At 38.0% G+C, this 21,763-nt stretch overlaps 1 protein-coding gene across 1 annotated transcript in view; it reads left to right on the forward strand.

The window, feature by feature from the left end:
- The window catches only part of si:dkey-17m8.1 (C-Jun-amino-terminal kinase-interacting protein 3), a 62,542-nt gene that overhangs the window by 2,936 nt on the left and 37,843 nt on the right, over positions 1-21,763 (forward strand). The window contains 16 exon segments of the mRNA XM_034174607.1: positions 419-815; positions 976-1,170; positions 1,489-1,609; positions 1,825-1,895; positions 2,045-2,112; positions 3,008-3,087; positions 3,179-3,249; positions 3,251-3,339; positions 3,500-3,759; positions 8,414-8,468; positions 8,682-8,834; positions 8,979-9,021; positions 10,311-10,438; positions 10,584-10,637; positions 12,712-12,852; positions 12,984-13,107. Of these exon segments, the coding sequence (XP_034030498.1) occupies positions 717-815; positions 976-1,170; positions 1,489-1,609; positions 1,825-1,895; positions 2,045-2,112; positions 3,008-3,087; positions 3,179-3,249; positions 3,251-3,339; positions 3,500-3,759; positions 8,414-8,468; positions 8,682-8,834; positions 8,979-9,021; positions 10,311-10,438; positions 10,584-10,637; positions 12,712-12,852; positions 12,984-13,107 (1,752 nt within the window). The 5' untranslated portion in view covers positions 419-716.

The raw sequence follows: 21,763 nt of genomic DNA on the forward strand, positions 1-21,763 counted from the left end.
AAAGTAACATAGCTTGTAGGCTCCAGCCTCCCGCGACCCTTCATTGGACTAAGTGCTTGAAGATGAGGGAGTGAGCTTGTGCTGTGTTTTTTTTTTAACTTTTCTTTTTTAACATTTCCCTCATTCTTTGTTGAGCACTGCAAAGTAAATTTACTCCATTGTGTGCATCCTTCGAGTGGTGTATGAGTATTGGAAACTGAGCAGATGTTTTGCTTTTATTTGCTGTTAAAGGAAGTATAGTAGGCACAGATTGTAATCGTAGAAAGATAGATGCAAGATATGATTTGGGGGGAAAAAACATGGGCAAGCATGTCTAAGACTGAATATTGTGGCAAGTGTTTGAGTGTTCTTTAGTAGAAAATTTTCTACAGTTTGCCAACAGTGATTACATAAGATGATGTTTGTTTATTTTTTTCAGGATGGACTGTAAAACAACATTTGATATCAGACAATCCATGACAGAAACATCTAAATGATTGCAGTCTCTAAGAGGATGCTGCCAATGTTGGACATGGAACATAATGAGGCTGCTGAGGGTGGGTGGAGCTGGTGCGAGAAGGCTAGATAAAATAGTTTTATTAGTCAGTTAGGGTGCCTTCCTCAAGAGGAAGTATTGTTGAGAACAAAGCCTTTTGCCACAGAATTGGCTCATAGAATCCTAAACAGGCTCAGGGAAGAGTTGCACCCATTAATCCAACACAAATAATAACTGACTGATGGAGTATAGTGAGAGAATGCTTTGTGGGACAGGGGAGCTCGAGCTGGACCCAAACATTGTGAGCGAAGAGGCAGGAAAACTGTATTCAGAACTACAGGTAAGGCTCACAACACTCTACTCTTTGTTTTCATTCTGTATGTGCCGTCTGTTTTTGTTACCAGTCAAGCAGCATTTTATGATGTTTTTCCTGAAATTAATTTGGATGTGATTGGCTATAACTGGTTTCTAAGTCTGACCTGATGTATTTGCACTTTTAGACAGTTATTGAGACCCATGGTGAAGATGTGGTGGAGTCATTGGTACCCATATTTGTGTGGGTGCTGGAGGGGCTGGCCAGCTGCAGAGCCCAGCTGAGAGAGAGGGAGGATGAGGCGGAGAGGGAGCGAGCTGAACGAGAACAGCTGCTGGAAAGATTCCAAGCAGAGAAGGCGCTGAGGAAGCAAAGTCAAGAGGTAAGATGTGATGCTGTCTGAAAAGTGCTTGTGGAGAATAGCAGCGCTTGAATTTTTTTTCATGCCTTCAAAAGTAAATTGACTGCATTTCTATACCACTCTTACAATGGATGCAGATGCACAAAGCTTTTTACATATTCTCTCACGCACACGCACACACTGTCAGCGTGATGTTATGCAAAGCGCCCAACTGCACACCGGAAGTGAATTGTAAAATTAAGGTCCATAGATCCATAGATCTTATGGAACGTGATGGAAGCAAATCTATGTTAGACCACAGTGATTTTTGTAAAAACAAATCCCTCTTTCTTACTTTAGAGGTATTTGGAACTGGATGACCAAATTGAACAGGAAAGGAGAGCCATGAGAGGGCGGGAAAAGGAGCGAGAATGGCGAGAAAGAGAACTAGAGAAGAAAGCGAGACTGCAAGCTGATCAGTGTGAGTATTTGATTATTGACAGGGACAGATGGTGTATTAGCTCGCTTTCATCTCATTATTTTATGGTAACTTTTTTAAAGTTAGCCTATTCATTGCTCTGAGTGTATGGTGTATAGATTCAAGTAACTCAAGAAATCTCTCACAGTACAGACAGAAGTCAAGATATCCTGTTTTATTACTTAAAGCGACACTAAAACTACTGTGTTTCCTTTAAGTGGTGTCCTTGGAAGAGCAGAAGGCAAATCTGGGTAGAGAACTGAGTACACTGAAGCATGCTCACAACAAGGTCACATACTCATAATTAAATATGAAACATGCAGTTCTTGTTCATCTGTACCATTATTTTTATAAAGCTCTGAGAAAGGATATTTTGTTGCTGTTGTTGTGATTATTATTATTATCTTCCTGACTTATTGCCCCCTTCTTTTCTTTTAGTTGCTTCATACATATCAGGATCTGATGGAAAAGCGAAGTGACTCCGAAAGAGATACTCCTCTAAGATTGTTAGTCTCCAACCTTTCATAAAATAACTTTGTATGCATTATTATATGCTAGTCTTCATACAGAAAAGCTACATACAAGCGATTTGATGTACAATATTGACATTATGAGTCATTCACACTGTAAAGTGGGGCATATCCCCCCCAAAATTAGTTGTGTAATACTATTCGTAGCTGATCATCTAATGCAGCTGCTTTATCCATGTCTTCAAACAGTTCTAATACCAACATTAAGTATTGTATGTACAAAATCCCAGCGACTAATTAAATTGAAAATTCATCACAACTCTGACAATCAATTAGTTGCTTCAGTTGAATGACAGTGTGAGAATTTGCTGACCTCCGGCCACTTTATGTGATTGAAAACAGAGTTTTGTGCTATTTGTTGGTCAAAACCTTACTCATTAAGATATTATTACCTTGGACTGTAGTAAGTTGAAATTGAGTTTTCTCACTATTATTCATTATTATCCAAAAATGAATTGCCAAACTATTTGATAATGAAAATGTTTTAGTTGTAGCCCTATACAATATAAACAGCAGTATCTATTTGTACTTTGAACCAGGATGGTTAAATGTGTTTGAATGTGGGTTTGTAAATGTCAGCCAAATTTACTGACTCTTCAGCTATGCTTATGACCAGATTTACCTTATTTCATTGCTGTTAATTGAAAATGAATTCTGTGGAATTGCTTATTTGTCATAAAGCTCTAAATTCACCTGTGTGCTTGTGTTTACAGAAATGGTATTAAAAGGTAGTTAAAATCTATTTTTAAATGTATTAATCTTGTACATTTAATGATATTTGTGAGAAAGTAGCACAAAATGTTAATGTTATGTTAAGATTAAATTTTCATATAACTTTTCTTTACAATGTTATTTTGTATATCACATTCAGGAGTCGTTTGCATTCTAAGAATGGTGAATCTCCATCCAGCCAAGTACTGTCAGAATCCAGTGTCAATGACAAGGTAAGCAGTTTGACTCTCTATTTTTATATGGAATATTGTTTATTTGAACATGCTTTTGAGGCTTATTTATTTATTTTAAATCCACAGATTTGTCAAAGGGTCATTTTCATACTCTAGTGTCTCCACTTTGGACACTCCAGTAGCTACAGATGAAATATGCTTGGCATTGAAATAAATCTGCTGCAGATGCGTCCTTTGTCAATGACATCATAAACTCCACTCCTGAACTGGGACAATTTCAAGGTTGCGTTGATGCCAGGTATTAAATATTGAAGCCATTAACTCATCCATTTGAGTGTGATTTTAAAAATTACACTGAGTTTTTGGTTATATAACTATTTTAGGAAAAAAAAACAGGCTGATTTGACCTGAGCTAATTTTATGCTTGTTGCTCATTTCTTGCTTTCTGTCATCAACAGCAGTCCAGTTACAACTAACGGCGAGAAACATTTGAGAGATGAGTTAGAGTTCAGCTTGGAGGATAAAATGAGGCAACTTTGGGAAGAAAAAGAGCTGAAAGTAAAAGAGGGGCAGACAGAAGAGCTGCAAGAACAAGGTCATGAGGAGGAAGATGACAGTGTGGAGTGGGACCTCCGTAACACTGACTCCTTATTCTCTGAACTGTCCGAGCTGAGCCACGATTATGTGGAGAGTGTAGACCGAGGGGTCGGTGCCAGAGGTAAATGCATGTGAACAGAACACTCACATTGGCCTTTTTCATGAGCATGCTTGAGGTGCATTTTGTTCATAATCATTAGCCAGGAGTATGATCGATGGCCTCACAGTGCTACCTACCTCACTGCCGAAGTTATCTGACAACAGAAGCACAAAATGGAGAGAACTGTGCAAAGGTCTTACTCATTCTGTATGAACGTGACAGTTATTGTTTTTCTTTATATCTCATTAAAAGACCAGACTTGAAATGTCATTTTAAAAAAGAAAATCATAATAATCATACCTTTTATAGAGAACTCAATTACTGACAACACTGTAGATTTACCTCCCACTGCCGGGTTTCACAACGCTGGCACATAGCAGGTAACTAGAAGTCATCCAAGGCCACATGTTCCCCATGCCAAAATACCCACTTTCACTTTCATTTTGTATCAAGCCTCATTTACTAGGTTAGGAAAGAGGGGTTGGACTATCAGCCCAGCAGAGAGTAGGCCACAAAATGGCCCATTGCACCCCCCAAAATGAACCTTCTTAGTTAAACTTAAATTGAAAATTGAAACCTTTTGGTACACTTGATAAAGGATACCAAGTTTCTTAACTTTTGTTTCCTAATCTAATCAGGTTCCAAAATAAAGGAACCCCAAAACCTCTGCCAAAAACCTTATTTCTTAAAAAATTATGTATACGTTTGTAAATTTCATCAAGATTCTTTCATAACTTTTTGAGTTCTGTGTTGCTGTATCTCTAACATTCTTCTGGATCCCAAATCCAAAATATTCAAGATTCAAGAGTTTTATTGTCATATGTACAGCAGAAACCGGCAGTTACACTATGCAATGGAATTCTTACTTTGCTGTTCCTCCATTCACCAATATAATCTTAAAAAGATACTTTGCTGTTCCTCCATTTACCAATATAATCTTAAAAAGAAAGAAAGAGAGAGAGGAAAAGGCGAAATGTTTAAATAAATAAAAAAACAAAAAACAAAAAAAAAAAAAACACTTTAGTTATTGTGCAAATATGTGGAGCAGCGATTCAGAGAGTGCATATCACGAGTAACGGATGTGGACAGTAGTATTCAGAACAAATATAAATAAACCTATGTAAACAGTATTTTAATAGCAGCAGTACGGTGTATTTAAGATGCAATCTAGTGTAAACAGGCAAAAATTAAAAAACAGCTCAGGGTGGGAGGGGAGAGGAGGTAGTGTATGATGTGTTTATAAGCCTGATGGCCTGTGAATAAAAACTGTTAGTTAGTCTTGTGGTCCTGGACTTCACACTCCTGTAACGTCTGCCTGAAGGTAGGAGTGTAAAGAGGTTGTGCTGAAGGTGAGTACTGTCCTTGATTATATTCTGGGCCCTCCTGATGACTCTGGTGTGATAAATGTCCTGTAGTGAGCGAAAGGCTGCTCCTGTGTTCCCGAGAGCTTAAAAATTATATACATTACAATATGGAAAATGCAACTTAAAAAACAAACAAAACCGTGATCCTTACATTACAGTGACTGTGTTTACATGCAGCCAATAACCTTCATAACCCTTTCATAACCGAATATTAGCAATAACCCGGTTGCGCACGGCCATGTAAACACCCGTAAAAAACCCGAATATGCTCATATCGGTTTTGAAAACCCGAATAAGACCCCTGGGTTACTCCTTTCTAACCCGAATATCAGGTCATATAAACGCGCCATCTGGATATCCCCATAGAAAGGAATATTATTTTAGTTTCTGCGCATGTCCTTGCCACAAGGAATCTTGGTCTTTTGAGTACGGCAACTACTGTATGCGGCACGTGCAACCCACCGGACACCACAGAAGCAGAGATAAACAGCGCATTGTGTTCTGCGTCCTTATCAGGCGGGCCGGTCGTAGCACTGGTTGGCATCACCGCGATTGCTCTCACTGCCTCCAATGCGCTTACCGTGTCTGCGGGCTCGGTAAACGCCGCAGCGGGCCACTCACACCGCCTGCTGTCTTCTGCCTTCTGCCATTCTTGCCAGATTTGGCGCAGCTCTGCTGTGCGGAGCTGCATCAAATCTGGCAATGGGTCCAGAGACTACGCTCACTATTTGATGCGGAGGCAGGCCCACAGGAGAGAAAAGTGAGAAAAATGTTAATGCCTGTTTGAGAAAAGTGTGTAGTGAGGGGTTTTACACGAAGCAGGATTTGCACGAACGCCAGACCAAATCAAGCACCTGTGGAAGACGTGTGTCGCTGTTTAGATGGGGATATTCCAAATGATACCAATGACCATGTATACAGGAGTAACTCTGTCTGCTTAAGCATGTAAACGAGTTATTCCTAATGATTCAGAAACCGGAGTATTGACCTTAACCTGAATATTAACGGCACGTAAACATAGTCTTTGACTTCTGTTTTTCTGCAGACAGTATACAACCCCTGGCAATAATTATGGAATCACCGGCCTCGGAGGATGTTCATTCAGTTGTTTAATTTTGTAGAAAAAAAGCAGATCACAGACATGACACAAAACTAAAGTCATTTCAAATGGCAACTTTCTGGCTTTAAGAAACACTATAAGAAACCAAGGAAAAAAATTGTGGCAGTCAGTAACGGTTACTTTTTTAGACCAAGCAGAGGGAAAAAAAATATGGACTCACTCCTGAGGAATAAATTATGGAATCACCCTGTAAATTTTCATCCCCAAAACTAACACCTGCATCAAATCAGATCTGCTCGTTAGTCTGCATCTAAAAAGTAGTGATCACACCTTGGAGAGCTGCTGCACCAAGTGGACTGACATGAATCATGGCTCCAACACAAGAGATGTCAATTGAAACAAAGGAGAGGATTATCAAACTCTTAAAAGAGGGTAAATCATCACGCAATGTTGCAAAAGATGTTGGTTGTTCACAGTCAGCTGTGTCTAAACTCTGGGACCAATACAAACAACATGGGAAGGTTGTTAAAGGCAAACATACTGGTAGACCAAGGAAGACATCAAGCGTCAAGACAGAAAACTTCAAGCATATGTCCTCAAAATCAAAATGCACAACAAAACAAATGAGGAACGAATGGGAGGAAACTGGAGTCAACGTCTGTGACCGAACTGTAAGAAACCGCCTAAAGGAATGGGATTTACATACAGAAAAGCTAAACGAAGCCATCATTAACACCTAACAGAAAAAACAAGGTTACAATGGGCTAAGGAAAAGCAATCGTGGGACTGTGGATGACTGGATGAAAGTCATATTCAGTGATGAATCTCGAATCTGCATTGAGCAAGGTGATGATGCTGGAACTTTTGTTTGGTGCTGTTCCAATGAGATTATAAAGATGACTGCCTAAAGAGAACATGTAAATTTCCACAGTCATTGATGATATGGGGCTGCATGTCAGGTAAAGGCACTGGGGAGATGGCTGTCATTACATCATCAATAAATGCACAAGTTTACGTTGATATTTTGGACACTTCTTATCCCTCAATTGAAAGGATGTTTGGGGATGATGAAATCTAATTTTCAAGATGATAATGCATCTTGCCATTAGAGCAAAACTGTGAAAACATTCCTTGCAAAAAGACACATAGGGTCAATGTCATGGCCTGCAAATAGTCTGGATCTTAATCCAATTGAAAATCTTTGGAAGTATGAAGAAAAAGGTCCCATGACAAGGCTCCAACCTGCAAAGCTGATCTGGCAACAGCAGTCAGAGAAAGTTGGAGCCAGATTGATGAAGAGTACTGTTTGTCACTCATTAAGTCCATGCCGCAGATACTGCAAGCTGTTATAAAAGCCAGAGGTGGTGCAACAAAATACTAGTAATGTGTTGGAGCGTTCTTTTGTTTTTCATGATTCCATTATTTTTTCCCTCAGAATTGAGTGATTCCATATTTTTTCCCTCTGCTTGATCTAAAAAAGTAACCATTACTGACTGCCACAATTTTTTTTTTTCCTGATTTCGTATAGTGTTTCTTAAAGCCAGAAAGTTGCCATTTGAAATGACTTTAGTTTTGTGTCATGTCTGTGTATCTGCTTTTTTTCTACAAAATTAAACAACTGAATGAAGATCCTCCGAGGCCGGTGATTCCTAATTTTTGCCAGGGGTTGTAGACCCAAGATATTTCATGTTTTGTGTTGTCAACTTCATTTTATCTAGTCTCCATTAAAGGTCTGCAACACATTATAAAAAAAAAAAAAAAAACAAAGTTGGGACTGTGGTAATTTATTGTAAATATAAGGATCAGATCATCGCATTTACAGCCTTTTTTTCTTGAGACAAGGCAGTGGCAGATGGTTACATGAACATTTGTCAGTGAATATGTTTTGGAGTTTTTGTGTGTGTGGTGTGTGTGTGTGTGTGTGTGTGTGGGTGGGTGTGTGTGTGTGTGTACACACACACACACTGGTGTGCCTGGAGTACACGTCTGTGTTTTCTAGAAGAATCTAGTAGTATTGAATTACAATTAATTGTTGGTTATGAAAGATCAATTACATCAGTTGAAACCTGCCATTCTTCTTAGTCATTTTGTCAATTTATGTAGCACATTGTTTTTTGTTTGTTTGTTTGTTGTTTTGAGGTGTTGTGGAGGCCCACCACCTATGGATCCGACCTGATGTGACCTGGTTTTTTGGCTGTTATGCACATTTATTTATTTATTTTCACAACTTGATGTTTTTCTTTCTGTGCAGGCACTTCAGACCAGTTTGAGACATCTTCTCAGTATGAGGAACTGAAAATCAACCAGTGAGTCTTATATTTATTTTCGGAGATGTTGTTCTGGCTACTACACCGTGGTTATTTTTGCATGTAGTGGGGATTTTACAGATATTTGAGTCATAATTGTTGAACAGACTGATAAGAGGTAAAATGTAAGAAATTTGTTGATACCATTTAATTTCTGCACTAAACTGTCTGTTTTTATAATATTGTATTGTGTAATTTGCTTTGCCCCTGCAGTGATTTAGTCGATTCAGCCCGTAAATCTTTAATATCTCGGGTCGTAGAGCTGACAGATGACCGTTCAGCGCTTCAACTGGAAGTGGCTTCCCTACAGGAAACAGTTTCTCGATTAGATAGCCGCATGAAAGAAAGGGAAAATGAAATTAAAAGGTGCATTCTTTATATTTTTTCTTTCCTTTTAATTTTTTTTTTTTTTCAGTTTAAAGGGTATTTGGTAATTCATTCACTTTTGCACTTAATTGTGATTATTTTATATACTGTAGTAATACAAAATTTATCTGCACTGTTCTTCAGACTTCAGAAAGAACTTGAAGCATGCCAATCTGAGAGCCCTGATGTAAGTAGATGCTGTTAATTTCCAACATCTTATTTAGCTTTTTTTTTTTGTATTCAGTGGTTCATGACAAAATGACAGAAAAATGTTTTTGGAAGACTACCAAAATCTGTAACAATTTAATGGATGTGTGTATTGTATTAATTAGTTAGCTCAGCGTTTAATACCATCCTTCCAAGCACACTGGTGACTAAGTTGTTGAACCTGGAGGTGTTCCACTCCATCTGCCGATGAATCTTGGACTTCCTCACAGGCCACTCTGAGGGTAAGAGTTGGTCCTCACATCTCCTCGGCCATTAGCCTCAGCAGGGGCTCTCCTCAGGGCTGTGTGCTGAGCCCTTTGCTCTATACCCTCTATACTTACGACTGCACCCCTTCTCACCCCAGCAACCATATCATCAAGTTTGCTGATGACACTACTGTGGTGGGACTTGTTTCTGGGAGGGGATGAGACCGCCTATAGAGAGGAGGTGCAGCGGCTGTCTGTGTGGTGCTGAGAGAACAACCTGATCCTGAACATCTCAAAGACAAAGCAGATGGTGGTGGACTACAGGGGGAGAAAAATGAACATTCAGCCACCAGTCATTGGTGGGGACTGTGTGGACGAGGGTCTCTGACTTCCAGTTTCTGGGCATGCACCTGACTTGACTTGGAGTACCAACACCATGGCTACCATCATGAAGGCACAGCAGAGACTGTACTTCCTGAGGGTTCTCAGGAACAACCATCTTTCACAGAGACTGCTGTTGGCCTTCTATTGCTGCTCCGTAGAGAGCATTCTGACTTACTGTCTGTGTGTGTGGTTTTCCAGCTGCACGGTCGCAGACAGGATAGCTCTCCAGAGAGTTGTCACCACAGCCCAGAAGATTACCGGTTGTCCCTTGCCTTCACTAGAGGAACTGTACACTTGTCACTGCCTCAGGAAGGCAGATGTCATAGTCAGGGACCACTCCCGCCCTAGACATCATCTGTTTGAACTGTTGCCATCAGGCAGATGGTACAGGTCATTGAAAACAAAACAAACAGACTGAAAAATAGCTTTGTTGCAAAAGCTACTTGTGCACTAAATACCGCTGTACAATAATTTTTCTTATGCAATTGCTGCACTGTTGTGAGGATGTTTTTTTTTATGGGTGTTTTAGTCATAGTTTTATTATAGTAATTTTAGCATCATTTTAGGGTTTATGTATTATGTGTTATGCATCCTGAGGGGAGATTGCATTTTTAATTTTGTTGTGCTTACATGCACAATGACAGTAAAGATATTCTATTCTATTAATTTTCTGTTTTAGGCCTTTCTGTCCACATCCATGCGTCACTTCTCTCGTTCCGAAATGTCTCGTGTGGTCATGGAGAAGAACCAATATAAGCAGCGTCTGTTTGAGTTACAGGAGGCAATAAGACATAGTCACACCATCAGGTATCTTCACTGCAGTACCTATACATTATTCTGCTTTCTTATTGCTTTTTGCTTTAAGTCTATATCTGTATTTAATTAGAGATTAAATTTTGGTATAACATTTCATTTTATATTAACTTTCAATCTCCATGTTTTTATTTTATAGAGCAACAAAAGAAGAGAGGTTAATAGGGGACAAAAGGGCAAGCATCTGGAGAAGGTATGTACGTAGACTAAGTGTTGGACATAAAGGGAACATTCTGCTGTGTTCAGTCTTGTGTAGTGAAGTTTATGGCTAGTGGCCGGCGATCACCTTAGTATTTCTCTGTTTTCTTGTTGTTTAATGCTGGCAAATTATAAAGTATTTTTTTTGTCTTTCTGATGGCTGATTCTGTTTTTTTTTTTTTTTCTCTCTCTCTCTCTGTTTAAGGTGCAGCTCCATCCAGAGATGGGAGTTGTATTCGTGTTGGCGATCCTTCTGTCCTGTGCGCCAATAGCATTTCTTGTATATTCGTCCGTGAATTGTTCTGTGAATTGTTCTGTAATTTATGTTTGTAGCATGGCCCAAGCAGAGGGTCACCCCTTTGAGTCTGGTCTGCTTGAGGTTTCTTCCTCAGAGGGAGTTTTTCCTTACCACTGTTGCTCTGGGGGTTGGTAAGGTTAGACCTTACCTGTGTGAAGCGCTTTGAGGCAACTCTGTTGTGATTTGGCGCTATATAAATGAAAATAAATTGTGTACAGAACTAGAAAATGCACACAGAGTTGTTTAGCTGTAGTAGAATATCTTTGAGTGTATACACTAATGGCCAGGTTGTGTTTAACAGTACACTCTACACTTTCCATGATGCAGGACTTAACATTCTCTCATAATCTGCAACTGATAAATATAATCTTAGAAGCCAACGTTTGCAAATGTAGAAGGAATTTGCAAGTGAGTGGGGAAACATGTTTTGAACAGGTTAACAGTGTCACCTAAGCAATACATGACAGCAAGGATACACAGTGGTCCCTCGTTTATCGCGGGAGTTACGTTCTAAAAATAGCCCGCGATAAGTGAATTCCGTGAAGTAGTCAGCGTTATTTTTTTACAATTATTATAGATGTTTTAAGGCTGTAAAACCCCTCACTACACACATTTTCTCACTTTTCTCTCCTGTGTAAACACTCTCAAAGTTCAAACCTTAGTAGAAAAATAAGTCCAGTATTTTAAAATCCAAAAATTTGTTTGAGAAATAAAAATAGAATGTTTTCCTATAAATAATTATGATGGCTTTTAGAACTAACAAATTTAATTTTAATGATCAACCTACGGGGTTGGACACATAAGAAATTATTAATAGTAACTGACCAGTATTCCTCTGATCGCGCCTCTTCGTCGTGGCGCCGCTTCGCAGTGTGTTTTTCCACCTCGCTGCAGGTGTCTTTTTCGAGTGAAGAACACAGTTATGGGTAGTTGTTGGCGCTCTTTTTTTCTTCTGAGCGAGAATATTCTTATAAACAGACACACGCAGAACACAGTGCGCGTGCTTTTTCTTCGCTGCTGGAGCACTCTGCATCAAAACAGCGAGTGTAGTCTCTGGACCTGTTGCCAGATTTTGGCTGAACCTAAGCACAGCAGACAGTTAAAAAAAAAAAGAAGAAGCATGCAAAATTGCACTAAAAAAATCCGCGAAACTGCGAGACCATGAAAGGTGACCCGCGATATAGTGAGGGACCGCTGTATATTGGTCAGGAAAACCATTTAACAGAATACGGACAAGCACGTAACAATGAGCAGCATGGTGGATTTGTGGTTAGCACACTTGCCTGACAGCAAGAAAGTCTGGGGTTTGATTCCACCCATGCCCAGTTCATTTCTGTGTGGAGTTTGCATGGTGTCTGCACTCCAGTTTCTTCCCACCATCAAAAAAACATGCACATTAGGGTCTGCTCCTTTCTCTGCCCATTACCAAGGCAGCATATCTGCATTCATAGTTGATCCCCAGGTGCCAGACTAGTACTGCCCACTGCTCCTAGTGGTTAGATTGTGTCTAACTGTAATTAGGATGAGTTATATGCAGAGAACAAATTTCGTTTGATGTATACCCTTACCAAAAAGTAGTACATGCAAGTATGTTTCAAGTATACTTCCAGTTTACTTTTTATATACTTATCAGTACTGCCTTTTGGTAAGGGTATATAGTGAAAATAAAAGCTCTTTTTTTTTTTTTTTTAAATAATGGATGTCTTGGCACATTTAGTATTTTATAGTCAAATTTAGTCAGTGGTGCATTGTTGATTTTTGTATATTTAAGGTTCAACCGCTTGTTTGGCCTATCTAAGGAACCCTTAATATTGACTCCTACCTCTGCACGTGTCCTGCCTAATTCCCCGTCACGCACTCACTCTCCTCTGGGAACTCCACACCGGCAGGCTGTCAGTCAAACACCCGAGGAGTAAGTGAATGTTGATTGCAATTTCACAGTTTGCATGCTGTATGTGCATTTAATTTGTTATTAAAAATGTATTTAGTTGTACATATAAATTGGTCCATTACACAGAGTGACAACAGGATCATTCTCTCTAGATCTTCTTCTGCCTCGCCACGTGTCAGGAAGAGGGAACTCTACAGAGAAATTCGTTCACACATTTGGGGAACACTGAGTAAAAGACAGTTACATGGATGGAGTACGCCACTGGCCCAGACACAGGTATGGAAATGCATGCATAGGTAAAGAGAGGGAAGGCATGCAGTTTGAAGGGGATAGAAAGTAGTGACTGGCAAAATGGTCTTAAAGTTGCATCAGATGGTGTCAACTTTTCGTTATGCACTTTTGTTTCAATTCAGTAGTTAAAGGACATGTCGCACCAAAATCACAACAACTTAAATGTAGGCTGTTAGTGACCATCCGATGATACACCAGGATTACTTTGTAAACGTCCATGACTGGTCTGAAAGTATACAACATTTGCAACAGAGAGGTACAGAGACTGCTGAAAACGAAGTACTCATTTTTCTGAGTGTTTACGACGGAGTTTACGTAGCTTTTTTTTTTTTTTTTTTTTTATATTTTCTTGTTTTTTTATTGGTTTTCACAAATTATGACAACAATACAAAATACACAGAACAATTGGTCAGTTGTCATCAATATAGATTGTCCGTTTTTCCCAAAAGTCTTCGTATTTAGCTTCTTGCAACCTTAAAATAAAGGTAAGTCTTTCCATACTGTGAATTTCTTCAACAATGTCCATCCAGTTTTTAACTGTGGGGGGTTCTTGTTTGTACCATTTGCGTGTGATGGCTTTTTTTGCTGCTGCCAACAAACTTTTAAATAAGTATACATCTTTTTTCTGAATCCCTGCTCCCATTACATACGCAAAGTATAATGTCAGTATTGTTCTTGGTATATTGTACCCAAATACCTTTTCAATTTCACTACCAACATCTTCCCAAAATTGGGACAAGTTTTGACACTGCCAGAAGATGTGTGCATGTCCCACATCCTGCTCTCCACACTTTCTCCAGCAGGGTTGGTGCAAGGATAGTGATGCCTTTTTTTATTTTTTTTTATCTTTGGTGTAATAAAATATCTCACTAATTTTTTCCAACAGTAAATTTTCCAATTTCTTGAGCTAGTTGTAGTTACTTGAGATTTGCAAATATTATACCACATGTCATTACTTATGTCCTCCTGCAACTCCTTTACCCATTTACCTCTAATATACAGTGTTGATGTTTTCCTATTAACTATCAATCCTTTATACAACTTTGATATGGCTTTACTACTTTTGTTTTTATATGCATCATTTAATATTTGTGTAATTGCATTCATTTCACATGGGAGGTTTGGCTTTACTTCTTTTAAATAATGGTCCCATACCTGAAGGTACATATAGAAATCTCGAGATTCTAAATCAAATTCTTTCTGTAGTGTTTGAAAGCTTTCAGTTTGGGCTTTTTTAAGAAATTTATTTAGAATGTTTAATCCTTTAATTGCCCATTCCTTGAATTTAGAATTCATACTGCCTGGTTTAAAGTTTAAGTCAAAAGCTATCCAGCCAAATACTTTAATTTCTTCCTCCATTTTACATCTCTTTACTCATTTAAACCAAACCTCCAAGGTGAATCTAGTAATGGAGTCCAACTTATTTTCTCTTTCCTTAAACATCATCTTATTTGCTATCATAGCTTGTACATGTTCTACATTGCCCATTTCTATTTGTTTCCGCTTTGTCATGTACAACCCCTGGCAAAAATTATGGAATCACCGGCCTCGGAGGATGTTCATTCAGTTGTTTAATTTTGTAGAAAAAAAGCAGATTACAGACATCACCCAAAACTAAAGTCATTTCAAATGGCAACTTTCTGGCTTTAAGAAACACTGAGAAATCAAGAAAAAAAAAAATTGTGGCAGTCAGTAACGGTTACTTTTTTAGACCAAGCAGAGGGAAAAAAATATGGACTCACTCAAGTCTGAGGAATAAATTATGGAATCACCCTGTAAATTTTCATCCACAAAACTAACACCTGCATCAAATCAGATCTGCTCGTTAGTCTGCATCTAAAAAGGAGTGATCATACCTTGGAGAGCTGTTGCACCAAGTGGACTGACATGAATCATGGCTCCAACACGAGAGATGCCAATTGAAACAAAGGAGAGGATTATCAAACTCTTAAAAGAGGGTAAATCATCACGCAATGTTGCAAAAGATGTTGGTTGTTCACAGTCAGCTGTGTCTAAACTCTGGACCAAATACAAACAACATGAGAAGGTTGTTAAAGGCAAACATACTGGTAGACCAAGGAAGACATCAAAGCATCAAGACAGAAAACTTAAAGCAATATGTCTCAAAAATCGAAAATGCACAAGAAAACAAATGAGGAACGAATGGGAGGAAACTGGAGTCAACGTCTGTGACCAAACTGTAAGAAACCGCCTAAAGGAATGGGATTTACATACAGAAAAGCTAAACGAAAGCCATCATTAACACCTAAACAGAAAAAAAACAAGGTTACAATGGGCTAAGGAAAAGCAATCGTGGACTGTGGATGACTGGATGAAAGTCATATTCAGTGATGAATCTCGAATCTGCATTGGGCAAGGTGATGATGCTGGAACTTTTGTTTGGTGCCGTTCCAATGAGATTTATAAAGATGACTGCCTGAAGAGAACATGTAAATTTCCACAGTCATTGATGATATGGGGCTGCATGTCAGGTAAGGCACTGGGGAGATGGCTGTCATTACATCATCAATAAATGCACAAGTTTACGTTGATATTTTGGACACTTTTCTTATCCCATCAATTGAAAGGATGTTTGGGGATGATGAAATCATTTTTCAAGATGATAATGCATCTTGCCATAGAGCAAAAACTGTGAAAACATTCCTTGCAAAAAGATACATAGGGTCAATGTCATGGCCTGCAAATAGTCCGTATCTTAATCCAATTGAAAATCTTTGGTGGAAGTTGAAGAAAATGGTCCATGACAAGGCTCCAACCTGCAAAGCTGATCTGGCAACAGCAATCAAAGAAAGTTGGAGCCAGATTGATGAAGAGTACTGTTTGTCACTCATTAAGTCCATGCCTCAGAGACTGCAAGCTGTTATAAAAGCCAGAGGTGGTGCAACAAAATACTAGTGATGTGTTGGAGCATTCTTTTGTTTTTCATGATTCCATAATTTATTCCTCAGAATTGAGTGATTCCATATTTTTTTCCCTCTGCTTGGTCTAAAAAAGTAACCATTACTAACTGCCACAATTTTTTTTCCTGATTTCTTATAGTGTTTCTTACAGCCAGAAAGTTGCCATTTGAAATGATTTTAGTTTTGTGTCATGTCTGTGATCTGCTTTTTTTTCTACAAAATTAAACAACTGAATGAACATCCTCCGAGGCCGGTGATTCCATAATTTTTGCCAGGGGTTGTAGTTTGAATCACACCAGACAATGATATGTTTGAGCTGTGCTGCATAGAAATATTCTTCTAAATTGGGCAGTGCCAATCCACCCTCATCTTTAGGAATTTGTAGTGTTGAGAATTTAATTCTAGGTTTGGCCCCGTTCCAAATGAATCTAGAGATTTTTCTGTCCCACTCTACGAATTGATTGATTGGTATTGGCACTGGCAGAGATTGAAATAAGTATAAAATTCTAGGCAGCACATTCATCTTGATTGTTTCAATTCGAGATTATAAATCTAGCAAAAGAATATTCCATCTCACCATGTCTTGGTATATTTGTGTACTTAAAGATCTATAGTTAGTTTCATACAACTTGGTAAGGTTATTGGTGATTTGAATTCCCAAGTGTTTGATTGACTTTTTATTCCACTTGAATTTATATTGCTGTTTCATAGATGGAGAGGGGCTATAATTAATGGGGAGCACTTGAGTTTTATCAATATTCAACTTATAACCTGAAAGGTGACCATAATAGCTTAATAAGTCCATTATCTTAGGTAAACATTTGTCCGGTTGTTTTAAATATATTAACACATCATCTGCAAACAATCCAATTTGTTTTCTGTATCTCTAATTTTTATTCCTTCTGTTTCTTGCTCTTGTCTAATTGCCTGAGCCAGGGGCTCAATATAAATGGAAAACAGAGTTGGAGACAGGCAGCAACCCTGCCTCGCTGATCTTTCTAATCTAATTCAATTTGTGAGGCTAGCATTTATCTTAATTCTTGCTTTTGGGTTTTGATATGTTTTAACACAGTTGATTGCTTGTGAGTTAAGCCCAAACCTTTCTAAACAGAGATAGAGGAATCGCCAACTAATGGAATCGAAGGCCTTTTCCGCATCCAAACTTAAAAGGACAGCACTTTCGTTTGTTTTTTGTATTTCTTCTATTATATGTAGAGTCCTTCTGACATTGTCTTGAGTTTGGCGCCCTCTAATGAAGCCTGTTTGATCTTCATCTATAATTTCTGAAATGAATGATTGGAATCTATTTGAAATGATTGATGTGTATATCTTATAATCACAGTTCAAAATTGATATTGGTCTAAAACTTTCACAATGCTCCCTGTCTTTGCCCTCCTTATGAATGACAGTTATTACAGCCTCTCTCCATGATGGCGGCAGTGTACCATTCTTCAGAGTTTGATTAAAGGATGCAAGTAACATTGGATATAACTCTTTCTTAAAAATCCTATACCATTCAATAGGATATCCATCTGTTCGTGGAATTTTGTTTGAATTCATTCTTTTTATTGAATGTTCTAATTCTTTCTCTGTAATCTGTGCACATAATATTGAGTTTTGTTGTTCTCCTATATTTGGGAGGTCTAATGTATTTAAAAATGTTTTAATTGTTTCATCATCTGCTGATTCAGGTTGAGAGTACAGATTTGAATAATGTTTCTGTGTAGGCTCTCAGTTGTCCAGGTGGTTTCCATAGTAGAGAAGCTTGAATCTTCGACTGGACTGGGTTGCTTGACGTGAGGACGTTTCGCTTCAAATCACAGAAGCTTCCTCAGCTAAAATTCTTGCTTTGGTAGTCTAACTGTCTAACCCAGTCCAGTCGAAGATTCAAGCTTCTCTACTATAGATTTGAATAATAGTCTTCAAATGCCTTTTCAATTTCCTCTGGTTTATACATTAGTGTTTTGTGTACAGGGTCTCTGATTTTATTTATAACATTTAGTTGTTTGTTTCTTAATCACCTGGCAAGAGATTTAGTTAATTTAGAGCCTCCTTCATAGTATGATTGCTTTAAAAATCTAATTTTCTTTTCTATTTCTTCTGATAATATTTTATCTATTGCAGCGTCAGCTCGCAGCCGCCGTGACGCTCCGCCACAGGAAAAACACCTCCGTTGGAAGCCTTAAGGACAAGTTGGAACATGTCCAGCTGTTAAACAATTTCTCATATACTCACTCCACTGAAAGCCATCAAAAGCCCCTGGATTTTACAAATGGTTATCAACACGGAGGTGTTTTTCCTGTGCCGCCGCGCCGGCTGCGTCCCGACGCGCGGACCCATCCGCACGTCTTTCATTAAAAAAAATCTCCTTTAACAGTGGAATATCCGGATAAAATGCTGAAACCGACTTCTTCTGAAACTTCTCTGTTCTCTCACAACGTCCTGGATCAATAGAGCCTGAAATGTGGAGGTTTTCAGCTTGAAACAGGCTGACGACGGCGCCTGGGAGTGCTGCACGACGTATCGCTCCGTGGGAAGTCCTTAAAGCGACAGTATCACCTCAAAATCTCTCATCAGCCGTTAAAAGTTTCACCAAAAACCAGCTTAATTTTTCGAACCGTGTCCACTTCGATGTGTCTCACAGGTTTAGAAAAAATTTTGATCAAAGAAAGCGCCAGTCTCTCAGCAACTTCTCAGACAAAGGAATTCCGACGAGGGGCTGGACGACTCCTCTCACAAGGAGTGCTCACAGGCGAATGACGTCACCGACAGGCGTGGAAAAACTCACGCATGGGCACGAGGGTTCAAGCATGTCTGACGTAAAAACATATGAATGAAATCCATATAGTTTTTGAAAAAAATAAAAAGGACCTATACTTTATGGACAGACCTCGTATGAGGAGTAAGAATTTAGTTTGCCTCTTATTACTGCTTTCATAGCATCCCACACCATTGTGGGATCCGTCTCTCCATTATCATTTTCTTTTTGATAGGCATTTTTTTTTTATATGTCCTGCACTAATTGCTGGTTGTTTAGCAAACCAATATTTAACCTCCAGTTTGTGACCTTAGGTTTCCTATTGAGATTCAATGTTAATTTCAAGGAACAGTGATCTGATAGATCAGCTGTCCCTATCTGACATTCTACAACCCGAAACCGGTCTTCTATGTTCATTAAAAAGTAATCTATTCTTGTGTGAGCTGAGTGTGGAGCAGAATAAAATGTATAATCCCTTTCTAAAGGGTGACATTCTCTCCAAACATCCATCACTCCCAATTCAGTTAGTGTTACATCGATGTATCTAGACAAATGTGTTTTGAATGAATGAATGAATGAATTTATTCAGCACGCACATAAACAAAACAAAATACCAACATAAACTCTTACTAACATACATAAAAAACAAACAAAAGAAAAATACAACAATAACTCAGTTTCTCAAATTAGGTGCAGCCGAAAGGGCATGGGCTGAAGCAAAAGCTTGTAAACGCCCACCCCGTACACGTACACCCGTTGCCATCCACAGTTAAATACACTCAAATAAGATAGAAATCAGAAAACAACATAACTAAACAGAATAGAACAATTTCATATTTACATTTACATTTTATATCTACATTAGAATATGCTCGTAGTTAGGTACTAACAATTGCATCAATGGCATTCCATTATTTTCAATTCATTTAAAGTTTAACACATTTTTACCTTCTAAGCAATTACAAATAGTCTTGCACCCTGATCATTACTGACATAATGTCATACACCAAGTACTGTTCAATGTCTATGCAATCGTCTACACTTCTTACTAACTCTTAACATTTTTACTCATTTGTGTACTGTGCTAACATAATTTCTTTATATTTCTTTTTGAACTTATAAATGTTTCCACACAATTTAATGTGGTTATCCAAATTATTCCATAATTTAACTCCACATACCGACACACACCAACTTTTCAGAGTAGTTCTTACATAATTTGCTATAAAGTTACCACATCCCCTCAATCCATACTGTCCTTCTCTCTTACAGAACAGTTTCTGTATATTACATGGCAGTTCATTTTTATTGGCTTTAAACATTAGTAATGCAGTATGAAACTTTACCAAATCAGTCATTTTTAATAATTTTGACCTGATAAACAATTCATTTGTGTGGTCTAGATATCCTACTTTATGCAAAATTCTAACTGCGCGTTTTTGTAATATAACGAGGAGATGAAGTGAACTCTTATAGTTGTTACCCCATACTTCTATACAGTAAGTTAAATAAGGCAAAATCAGTGTACAATATAACACTCGAAGGGCATCATGCTCCAACAAATATTTAACTTTATTAATAACTGCGAGCCTTTTGGAAACTTTACTCTGTATATATCTAATTTGCTTTTTCCAACTTATTTTTTCATCTATTATTACACCAAGAAATTTACATTCTGATACTCTTTCAATTTGAACACCATTTATACATATCTTTATCTCAGAGTTTACTTTGTAATTTCCGAAAAACATTATTTTAGTTTTATCTAGATTTAAAGATAATTTATTTGTGTCCATCCAACTTTTTAGTTTATTCAATTCCTCATTAATAATACGGGTAAGTTCACTATAATTTTCATTTGCATAAAATATGTTTGTGTCATCCGCAAATAAAATCATTCTCTGATAATGCATCTTGCCATAGAGCAAAAACTGTGAAAACATTCCTTGCAAAAAGACACATAGGGTCAATGTCATGGCCTGCAAATAGTCTGGATCTTAATCCAATTGAAAATCTTTGGTGGAAGTTGAAGAAAATGGTCCATGACAAGGCTCCAACCTGCAAAGCTGATCTGGCAACAGCAATCAGAGAAAGTTGGAGCCAGATTGATGAAGAGTACTGTTTGTCACTCATTAAGTCCATGCCTCAGAGACTGCAAGCTGTTATAAAAGCCAGAGGTGGTGCAACAAAATACTAGTAATGTGTTGGAGTGTTCTTTTGTTTTTCATGATTCCATAATTTTTTCCTCAGAATTGAGTGATTCCATATTTTTTTCCCTCTGCTTGGTCTAAAAAAGTAACCGTTACTGACTGCCACAATTTTTTTTTCCTGATTTCGTATAGTGTTTCTTAAAGCCAGAAAGTTGCCATTTGAATGACTTTAGTTTTGTGTCATGTCTGTGATCTGCTTTTTTTCTATAAAATTAAACATCTGAATGAACATCCTCCGAGGCCGGTGAGTCCATAATTTTTGCCAGGGGTTGCAGAGTCGAGAAAAGGATTTAGGACTACATTCCAGTCTCCTGCGCAGATTGGAATTCCTTCCATTTCTTGTATAATATTATCAAAGACAGATTTATTAAAAGATTTATCAGATTCTGGTGGGGCATAAATATTTAATAATATGACCATTTGATCTTCCAATTTTCCCCTGATCAGAATGTATCTTCCATCTTTATCTTTAATTTCCTTTAAACACTCAAATTTTACATGATTAGAAATTAGGATCGCTACCCCTCTTTTACTTCCTCCTTTAAATGAACTATAGAATGTATTTTTAAAACCCATATTTTGTAATTTTTGGTGCTCCTTGTCTGACAAGTGGGTTTCCTGTAAGTAAATTATCTCCGCTTTTTCTTTTTTAAATTTTGTAAGAACCTTGCCCCTTTTTATTGGATTATTTAAGCCATTCACATTTAGTGATGTGAACCTTACAGTATCAGGACGCATTATAACTAAAATAA

The sequence above is a fragment of the Thalassophryne amazonica genome, chromosome 7 (genome assembly GCF_902500255.1).
Source record: "Thalassophryne amazonica chromosome 7, fThaAma1.1, whole genome shotgun sequence".
Lineage (NCBI taxonomy): Eukaryota > Metazoa > Chordata > Actinopteri > Batrachoidiformes > Batrachoididae > Thalassophryne > Thalassophryne amazonica.